Source organism: Nansenia antarctica (assembly GCF_963989245.1).
Source record: "Nansenia antarctica genome assembly, chromosome: 10".
Classification (NCBI taxonomy): domain Eukaryota; kingdom Metazoa; phylum Chordata; class Actinopteri; order Argentiniformes; family Microstomatidae; genus Nansenia; species Nansenia antarctica.
Genome location: NC_137680.1, coordinates 4,941,154 through 4,952,255, shown reverse-complemented (window position 1 = coordinate 4,952,255; position 11,102 = coordinate 4,941,154). Strand labels below are relative to the sequence as shown.

General features: G+C 41.7%; 1 protein-coding gene across 1 annotated transcript; it reads left to right on the top strand.

Moving 5' to 3' along the window:
- Window positions 1-1,513: 1,513 nt before the first annotated feature.
- On the top strand, window positions 1,514-11,053 carry tnfrsf1a (tumor necrosis factor receptor superfamily, member 1a). The gene is made up of 10 exons (XM_080540390.1): window positions 1,514-1,642; window positions 2,180-2,282; window positions 2,479-2,617; window positions 4,510-4,635; window positions 4,759-4,917; window positions 5,192-5,237; window positions 7,592-7,644; window positions 8,090-8,259; window positions 8,825-8,951; window positions 9,148-11,053. Exons 2-10 carry the CDS (start codon window positions 2,223-2,225, stop codon window positions 9,441-9,443), a joined length of 1,176 nt encoding a protein of 391 aa, XP_080396516.1. The 5' UTR covers window positions 1,514-1,642; window positions 2,180-2,222; the 3' UTR covers window positions 9,444-11,053.
- The last annotated feature ends 49 nt before the right edge of the window (window positions 11,054-11,102 follow it).

The following is an 11,102-nucleotide window of genomic DNA, read 5'->3' as shown; positions in this document are numbered from 1 at the left end:
ATCTTTGTTTGAAAAGCCACTGATGACTCTACAATGATAGACTCTCCTCTGCAGTCATCAACACCAGGTACTATGACTATTTTTCTATATAATCTCAATTCAGTTCATGTAGTGTGTTGCCGATTTGTCTTCCCAGCCTCATAGTCATAGAGTAGAGCGTAAGGACAATAGAATGGGTTTAATAACGGTTTTAATGCATTTGAGATAAGTAGAAAATATGTTTAGACACAGACCGCATTTATCTGGGTTAAAGGACAGCGACGTATAGACGCAATTTAAACCACCACTTCCGCATGAATAACTATGCTAGACTACATGGAATCTCAGACTAAATGACGGTCTGGTACATATTTTGACAATCTACAGGCGTTTAGGGTATTAATTTAAACTCAACGTGCTGCTATCTAAAACAGGTTTAGACACAGACCGCATTTATCTGGGTTAAAGGACAGCGACGTATAGACGCAATTTAAACCACCACTTCCGCATGAATAACTATGCTGGACTACATGGAATCTCAGACTAAATGACGGTCTGGTACATATTTTGACAATCTACAGGCGTTTAGGGTATTAATTTAAACTCAACGTGCTGCTATCTAAAACAGGTTTAGACACAGACCGCATTTATCTGGGTTAAAGGACAGCGACGTATAGACGCAATTTAAACCACCACTTCCGCATGAATAACTATGCTAGACTACATGGAATCTCATACTACATGACGTCTGGGACGTATTCTGACAGTTTAGAGGGGTTTAATAACGGTTTTCATGCATTTAAGATAAGTAGAAAATATAGCCGTAATATAGCTGGTCTATATTGGTTTATATTCTAGACGCGAGGTTGAAAAGACGTCTATTGCTCACTGGGTGCTACCTGCCCGTGTCAGTTTAGAAAGCAATGCTCTCAGTTGATCTGTTCATCCCATGGTTTATTAATGCTGTCACTTAGGCTAGCGGGCTTAAGCGCTTTACGACTACTAAACGTGATGCATGCTCTGGAGACAGTTTTTGGCCAGCGACCTCGCTCTGTGTCCTACAACAGTACGTTAGAATTATAAGGTTCTATCTCCATTTTTGTCAAAATTGAGTTTTTTACATAATCTGATCCATTGGGTGTTTATTAATGCCTGTGTTGTGTTGTTTTAAAAATGTTGACATTTTTGAGTTAGTAATTCATAAAATACAAAGGTTCCGTCTCACAAAACATAATGGAATGTAAAAACTTTGACGCTCAATATCTCTGAAGTACCCTAAACGGAGATAGAACCTTATCATTCTAAACGGAGATAGAACCTTCTCATTCTAAACGGAGATAGAACCTTCTCATTCTAAACGGAGATAGAACCTTCTCATTCTAAACGGAGATAGAACCTTCTCATTCTAAGCTCACGAATTGTATTGCACAGATTCCTTGAAGGCAAGGTGGAGCAATGAGTAGAACCTGACATCTGACGCCCAGAGCGTTTCCCGGACGGCCCGCCTCCTCCCTCGAAGGCAGCAGGGGACACTGGCGGCTACACATTTGACTTGAGTATGAATCAATTTCGGTATTTTTGTTGACTAACTTTTATTATTATTAAATATCGGAGGTTGGAGCAAGACTGTAGGCCAGTGTCGTGGTGTCTTTTCTCTTTCAAGGTAAAGTGACGGTCGGTAATCCCGTTTGGGGTATATGAGTATAGATTATTATCGGACTGTGGCTCAAAGGGAGTGGGTGTAGCAGCATTCTATGAAAACGAAACCAAAAAAGTTTGTTCGGATGTTATTGTTATTGAATTAGATATGAAGGTATTGGTTCGCCTGGATTATTTACCGGAAATTTGTCCCTGCCTGGACATTCTAGAGATTACAATATATACGTATTTATTTATACTTATTTATTTATTTATTTATTTAAAGGCGACATCTGTTGCGTAACGTTGTCTATGAAACAAAAACAATTGCATGTAGTCGATAGAAAATTAGGAAGTGTCAGGAAGTGTTAGGAAGAATCAATCAGAGAATTGGACCCCTTAACTAACCCTTACCTGTCTTTGACCCCTTAACTAACCCTTACCTGTCTTTGACCCCTTCACTAACCCTTACCTGTCTTAACTAACCCTTACCTGTCTTTGACCCCTTAACTAACCCTTACCTGTCTTTGACCCCTTAACTAACCCTTACCTGTCTTTGCAGGTGTTGTTTATTATGGCGCGAGTGAGAAGAAGAATATGAAAAAATGGAAAAGGCTTCGAGAATAAAATGGATGAAAAAATGGATGAGCATTCTGCTCATGTTGGTGAGACAATTTTACAATGAAGGTTAAACATTTACGAAAGTAGCAAGTCATCATTATTCCGAATGGACAAAGTAACACATAACATAAAGCCAGGCCTTTCATTCATCACAATCAATTTGAATACTGTACATTAGAATGGATAATGCCTATGAATAAGTACATTGTGTTGGTTGACTACATGTGCCATACATTTCAGGGTTTGTTAGTCCCATGCCTCTCTGCGCCACATGAGACAGTCCGACATCCTGAGAATAACCATGGAAACAGGTCGTCTTGCCCAAATGAGAATGACTACCTCAGTGAGACGGGATTCTGCTGTAACAAGTGCCATAAAGGTAGGCTCCCGGTTACTGTCGGCACTTTTGTATTTGACTTTATCGCATGTTGTAGGCTGCTCCACACTCAACATGCCCTTGTGGCTCGGATATAGGCCCCTCTCTAGTATATGACTCTCTAGGACAGTGGTTCTCAACCCTCTCCTCGGGGACCCCCAGCCGCTCCACATGTTTGATCTGTTCCACCACCAGCTCACCTGATTCAACTGATCAAGTACAAACCATAATTGCTTTATACTTGATCAGTTGAATCAGGTGTGCTGGTGGTGGAACAGATCAAATATGTGGAGCGGCTGGGGGTCCCAGAGGAGAGGTTTGAGAACCACTGCTCTAGGATATGACTCTCTAGGATATGGCCATTATTATTATGTTATATATCATTGCTAAAGCTGGGCTTTGTTGTCTGCCACCAAACTCTTTGACAGACTTGGTGTAGCCCACAGTTAGTTAGTAGACTATGAACACTCATGTTGTATGTGCTACAGTGTACACTGCCAATGTTGACATGTTGTCCCTCTTTGGTATAGGTAGCACTGTGCCTCAATCCTGCATGCTTTTTATACACAGATTTACAGTGTAATTTCACATAGGGACAAATATTGTATTGTAAGTATTGTAAGTGGCTTTGGATAAAGGCTTCTGCTAAATTACTTCAATGTAAACGGGCAGGCAAGACTTAAAGCCTACTAGAGGAAGTTGGTGAAGGGAGTCGTTTTCAAGGGGACATGATTATACCTCCCTTATTATACTCAATCCAGAATGATCAAGCTACTGATTTATTTCATCAAGCTGTATTGAACACATTTGTTTTGCAGTCAAGTGTCAGTTGATAGCACTCCATGTAATTTTCACACTTGACATTAACTTTGGAGTTGAGTATCACTTTGAAAAGTCACCAGAACTGACTGTCTTGCTTTAACATGTCTAATCTCTCTCTCTCTTAACACAAATCCAAAAACTCACACACAAAAACCTAAACTCACCCAATCTCTTGCAAAAGCAAACATTGCATTCAAAATCTAATCTGCAATCAATCTTCTCAAAATGAAATGTTGTCGTCAAATGACAAACACACACCATCAAATGAATAGACACTTGTAACAACCAATTGAACACTGATGTGCACAATGGAAAACACAATGATCAGCGGAAAACTGTACTATGATAAGATTATCAGTAGGCCTTTTGTATTTTCGTTGTTACACTACATACACGTACAGTAGCCTGTTTTAAACTATTATGTTTTCAGACTCAAATATAAATCACATAAATACAAGAATAGAACGTTTTTTTTATTCTGAAATACTGTACACATCTCAACAATGACAGTTGGATTTGTAAAGTGTTCTTCATACAGAACAAACAATAGAAAAAAGAAAATAAGCCTTCTGCATATACTCTACACAAAAGCCACAAGACCTCGTCGAGGCAATGTTCTCCCTGGCCAAACAGATGGGAAAGTATCGCCTGGCATGACGAATCCAGCCCTGATATACAGTACTTCAGATATATTTCAACACAGGAGAGCTCACCTTTGGCCCTTTTATTGCTAAAGCTATGATTGCTGTTTGCCCATATGAGGAGTATTGTATGATTGTGTGATTGGTGGTTTGAGTTTAGCATTCTGATAGTGTTTTCCATGTGAACACAAGAGATCAAGGAAGATTGTGCCAAATGTAGAGAATTGTATTTTGTGTTTTGTTAACTGTGTGGTTTAGAGGGGCAAAATGAGTGATAAGCATGTGTGTGTTTTGTCATTGTGAAAAACAATTGGTGTGAGATAAAATACACCAGTTTCAGGTTTTGGTCGTTGTGTTTGAGGTTCAGATGTTAGTGTTAAAGTGGTAGAGAAAAACTGTAACAGCTGATTTACAAATATCCCCACTCCCTAGGGGAAACTGTGGAGAAGGACTGCCTTGGGGAGGGCATGAGGACTACATGCAAGGCTTGTGGAAATGATACTTACATGGATCAAATCAACTACAAAGCGAAGTGTCTACGTTGTACAAAATGCCGAGGTACCATGTTATAATATTCACCGTATCATTTTCCATTATCTTAGTTGGTAACCAGTAGTTTGAGGCACAGCTCTGGATGATACTATAAGGTCTTCTCTCTCCCTTTCTCTCTCTCTCTCTCAGCTGATCGCTTTGAGGTTGTGGACACACCATGTAATAGGAGACAGAACAGTGTGTGTCGTTGCATGGATGGTTACTACAAAAACCCTTTTCTCCCACCACATAAACGGGAGTGTTTGAAGTGTCCCACATGTGGTCCTGAGAAGGGCCAGACCAGAGGATGTGAGTGCCTGTGTGCCTGCCTGCATGCATACATATATGTGTGTATGTGTGTGTGTGTGAGTGTGTGTGTGTGTGTGTGTGTGTGTGTGTGTGTCACTATGTGTGTGTGTGTGTGTGTGTGTGTGTTTGTTTGTGTACTTGTGGTGCAATAGTTACAAATCTGTTCTATGAGGTACCTGTTGTGCCACGTTTCAATAGATAGACATACTTTGGTCATTTTGAGGCAGTTTGTGTGTTACTTTATACTGAGTTGGAGGAATATTGCTGTTGACAGGTACAGGGGAGACTGACACTGAGTGTGCATGCAAGGACTCCAAAAAGTGAGTATGAGCTTATGAGTGAGCTTACATGTACATTGTTTTGCCTGTGTTTTCAAAACTGTCTTTTATTTATTTATTTATTTATTTCAGTTTTATACACAAGACAAACAAACTAACTAACTAAAAACAAACAACAAGCCGCCAGGCATAAATGTGTAGTATGATTTGGTTTAAAGCAATTCCCAAAATGCAACATGGTCAGGTATTACAGGGATACAAATAAAGAGTACGTAAATGTAAAAGTAAAGAGTACAGGCTTGCACCACTACAGGATATAATCAATTCAACAATTCTTTAAACTTTGAGATTATTTTATTTTATTTTATTTTATTTTATTAATTCATGCTTGCAGTGGAGCCAAGGCCCCACTGAAAAACTGCAGAACTTACATAGATATGACACACAATATTAGCAGCACAACAATTACACAACAATTTTAAATTAAATGAAAAAATATTTCAAGGCGGCAAAGCAAGGGCAGGTAGCAGTCATGGTAGCCATGCTGTATTATGTGTGAGTCTAGATATTGTCATTGAACAGTCTAACTGCAGTATGCAGGGTTGAGTTTTTCAGCCTGCTGGTTTTGGCCTTTGGTTCAGCCAGCTTGTGCTGGTTTCTCAGTGTCCTGGCAGTGCAGCTGCCTCGTGTTGGAGGTAGCAGGTCATGCAGAGGGTGTTGCTCGTCATGCATGTTCCTGACCAGCTTCACTGTGGCCTCCTCCCTCCTTGTCTGGAGTGATGGTAGGGGTTGTGAGATCTCACCAGCTCTCCTTCTGATGATTCTGCAGGCACGTGTCTGGACTCGCTCTAGCTCAGCCTGTTGTTTTTTAGAGCAGCCCACCAAGAGCACTGAGCTGTATTCCGATAATCAATAATTGGACCCCAAATGTTCAAATATTTATTGGGAACTTTAGAGTTGTAGAAGCGTATTCTCTCCATCTGCATGATACTGATTAATTTGTTGAGACATTTCTGGAAGCAGGGAGGTGTAGGTGATTTCTAATCCAATAGTATCATTTTCTTAGCAGCTTCCATACCAGTCGTTAATGCCGACCGTTCCTCAGGCTGTATAGTTGGAAGCATTCTCTGAGCATCCAAAGAGTGCCAGATCAGGATCAGGGGGAATGTCCCTTCCATAGACCCCCGGAGCACCACAGAAATATTTCACACCAGAAATGTTGGCAAATGAGGACAGAATCAGAAGAGATGCGCAAGAGAGCCACCTGCAGCTTTGCACCTGCGGCTTTTTCGGTGTAGTTCGGTCTTTGAATAGTGGAGTTTATGGATGACTTTGAATTGGATCAATTTGTACCTGACATTAATTGAGCAAGATTGGATTCTAGCTAAACCCTCATTCCAAATGTCGTCAGTCATCTCAGCCAGGCTTTCCTCAGATGGTCAGTGGATACAGATGAGGCAAACAGGGACACAAAACGAGATATCAAGTGTTTGGAGTCCAGAGGGAGCCGAAGGAGGTCGTAGTAGAATGGACAATTCTCTGGCATAGTTTCAACATTTGGAATTTTTGTCTTTGACATAATGCCTAATTTGAAGATAACTAAAGAAGTGGTGAGTTAGGGATGTTACATTTAGTTTGTAACTGATTAAATGATGCAAACTGTTTGTCCATATATAAATATCAGAGGGTAGCAAGTCCCCTGTCCCTCCAAGCACCCCGTCCGTCTGAGATGGCACAAAAGCATGGTTATGACATATAGGACTATGTATAGAACACATGGCAGTTTGTTAACACTTCTTATCTGATTCAGAATCCTAAGAGAGTTTCTTAAAATGAAATGATTACCAATCGGTTTGCCTGGGGATGATTCTGTCTTGGAGAAAAGCAGTAGTATTAAGGGAAGAACCCTTCCACACAATCAAAACTGTCTTTGATGTTGTGCAACACACTTCCGATGTTGTTCACTCTTTCAACGGGTGACTTTTTAAAATGGCTGTTAAATTGTGCCATGTCAGCCACTCTGAGTGGTCTCTAGACCTGGTCCTGCAGAGCCACAGTGTGTTGAGGCCACTGTGTCATCCCAGCCCCTAACCCTAACACACCGTGTTCAACTAACCCACTTCTCATTAAGACCACGATTAGCACATTAGCGTGTTATAAAGCTATAACAACAGACTGTACCTTTAAAGCTGTCCAGTCCTAAATAAAGGACCCTAACCCTAAACGCACTAGTAGCTCCAGTCTGATCATGTCTATGCTTTTGCACGGTTTTCTCAGGCCTCGAGTTTTGTGTCGTAACTCTGTGTCTATCACAGCCGCTTCCGGCGCTATGTGCATCATTTCCTCTTTCAGAAACGTGCCACTTCCTCTTTAATAACATGAAATCTTCTCCCTAGTTGTACCTTGCCTGAGTCCACCCCTACTCCCAAGACTGAACCAGTCCTTACCAGTGAGTTTCTGACTACATTCCATTTTGATGTTGACCATGTCCTTATGGATGGTCAGCCTCAAGTGCTTACTGCCTTCAAATGAACCAATAGAAGCCGTTTGTTGTTTGGTCAAGTCGTCATAATCATATTCATAATCATAAGAGCTACAGCATATCTGTGTCCGCTCATCTTCATGTCGTGAGCTTAGAATGATAAGGTTGATATCTCCGTTTAGGGTAGTTCAGAGATATTGAGCGTCAAGGTTTTTACATTCCATTATGTTTTGTGAGATGGAACCTTTGTATTTTATTAATTACTAACTAAAAAATGTCAACATTTTAAAAATAACACCACACAGGCATTAATAAACACCTAATGGATCAGATTATGTAAAAAACTCAATTTTGACCAAAAATGGAGATAGAACCTTATAATTCTAACGTCACGATGTGTCTCTGCTTCCAGTGCCGGGCCCGATCTGGTTGGCCAATCCGTTCTATCTACTCGGCGGTGGTATTTTGCTCATGACAGTGGTGGTCGTGTCCCTGGTAATCATGTACATCAGGAAGATGCCGATCAGCTCCTCCCCCTCAGAGGACATCACCTCTCAGGACTCCACTGAGACATCCACTGAGGTAACCACTAAATGACCTCTGACCTCTTCAATGACAGAACAAACCTCACTTGAACACGTAGGGGGCGCTCTCGCAGACAATATAATAATACAATAATATACACTATTATATAATACAATATACAGTAATACATACATTTTAGCAGATGTTTTTACCCAAAAGCGACTTTCAGTCCAGACCTCTCAGTCCACAGTATATATACATATTATATATATATATATACTGTATGTATATGTATGTGTATATATATATATATAAGTGCACAACCTTATCGTTGCTCTACCAACTGAGCCACTGAGTCAGAAACTCTTGTTTGAAGGTTCTTTTGGTCTAAGAGTGGGTTCTGTCTAGTTCTGTTACCTGTGACTCCAGAAGTTACCCTTCTGTCAATCAATTCAGCACTAACGAGAAAGCAAAACCATGTGATGTTTATATACTGTTGCAAAACTAATTGTGGGACAATAAAGCTGTGCTGAACTGAACTGAACCCACCTGATTTAGGATCAAAGTAGATTTTCAGCTCATGAATATTGATCTTGTATTTTCCTGCTATCTGTGGCTGCAGAGGTTGATCCAAGAGCAGGAAAAAGCAGGAAAGCTGGAACAGGCAGTCCCTTTTTCATCAATCCAAGTGTGTGAGTGTGAACAGCCCCTCAGCACGCTACCTGACTGCGTTCCCCATGAGATCAAGAGTAAGTGTGTGTGTGTGTGTGTGTGTGTGTGTGTGTGTGTGTGTGTGTGTGCGCGTGTGTGCACCAAACTTCCTTACAGTGCTTGCAATAGCTCCCAGTCTAATCTGACCCCTGTGTGTGTGTGTGTGTGTGTGTGAGAACATTGTAACTAACTAATTAACTAATTCTCTTGCTTTCCTCCCTTCCTCCCTCCCAGTCCCTCAGCTGATCTACTCAGTGATGAAGGAGGTGCCGGTGCGCCATATGAAGCAGCTGGTACGTTCCCTGGACGTGAGCGAAAGGGAGATCGAGCGGGCGGAGAACGACCACCCCCACGCCTGCGAGGAGGCCCACTACCAGATGCTGAGGGTGTGGGCGGAGAGGGGCCCTGGGGGAGGGGGAGGAGGAGGGGTGCTGCCCCGTGTGTTACTGCAGACCCTGCTGCAGAAGCTGAGGGACATGGACCTGGGAGGTGTGGCAGAGGAGCTGGAGACCAAGTATGGAGTTCAGTAGAGACACATGTATGCGGTCGGAGACTCTACCGAACACACACACACACACATACACACACACACACACACACACACACACAGGGGTCAGTAGGGAGACAGATTAGACTGGGAGCTATTGCAAACACTGTAAGGAACCAAGTTTGGTGCACACACACACACACACTGACGGACTCAGGGGGGGGGGGCAGGGGGGGCGACTGCCCCTCCTGGTGCCCCCACAGTTGAAAAACGTCTCGTTTAAGTGCCCTTTAGAGTGGCAAAAATTAGAGGACGTGCCCTATTGGTGCACCTCCAATGGTCTAAACTTGACCATGTGCCCCCACAATTGAAAAACGTTGCACTAAAGTGCCCTTTTGAGTGGCATAATTAGAGGATGTGCCCTATTGGCTGCCCTTCCAATGGTCTAAACTTGACCATGTGCACTGATGGGGGCCCATGTTGTGCAGTAGGTGCCCTTTTTTCTTTTCACCCCTGCCCTTCAAACAGCCTGAGTCCGCCACTGCACACACACACACACACACACACACACACACACACACACACACACACACACACACACACACAGAAACAGAAATATGATGCTGGAAGATTTTCTTTGAAATAAGTGAATTATTGACTGTATCATTTACTGTACGTATTCACCAAATATCCATTATGCATTGTTTAACCTTGTCTTTTTTTGACACTGATATGACTCTTATGGTTCTCAAACATATTTTCTATTTTCTGTACATTTTTAATGAATGAGTATCTTTATGATTCACTAAGTGTTTTTAGTCTACTCTTTCTAACATTTGATCCCTTGTAAATATGTCAATCACAAGTATTAGAACCACACTAACACGTAATATCCACACATTGCAAGGGTATTACTATTGTGTTGCTGTATTCTCAAACTTATATTTCGCAGTGCCTTCCCTTCACTCACTGCCTCATATCAGTGCTGTGAATAATTCATTGAGCTATCAAACTTGTAAAACTACAAGGGTAGTGGTAGTCTATTATCATTACTGCATTTCACTTTAGTATTGAACGAGAAAAGAAGCAGTGCTGATGTGTTCAAATGGCTAAAAACTAGTAGATGTCTCCAAGGTGCAGTGAATAGAGTCTACAAGTGTATACAGTGAATAGAGTCTACAAGTGTATACAGTGAATAGAGTATACTTGTATGGAGAACAAGGAAACAGCTAACACCACCTAATGAGCAAAGCCCAGTATGTGGAAACATATGAGGGGCTTTACTTCTCCCGAGAATCAAGCCACTCGTTTAAACGAGGAGCGATTTAGATCAAAGAGCCTTTTGTTTCCATTTCCAGGACATGGTCCAAACAGCCCATGGCTTTCCTCAGGGCATTCACCTGTAGTAGTATCCTCTGTCCGTATGTAGTCAGCCCTGGGCCGAGTCCAGCACAGTCAGTAGGAATGATTTTCATTCCATTATGCCCCCATCCTATTAGCATTATTCATCAGCGTGTCATCTCATTCTGACTGAGTCTTCCCTGATGAGACAGATATATCTATGAAGAACATCATATGACACATGTCTTCCCTGGAAGTCTGTTATGAGACAGATATATCTATGAAGAACATCATATGACACACGTCTTCCCTGGAAGTCTTCCCTCTTCCCTGGAAGTCTGTGATGAGACAGACATATCTA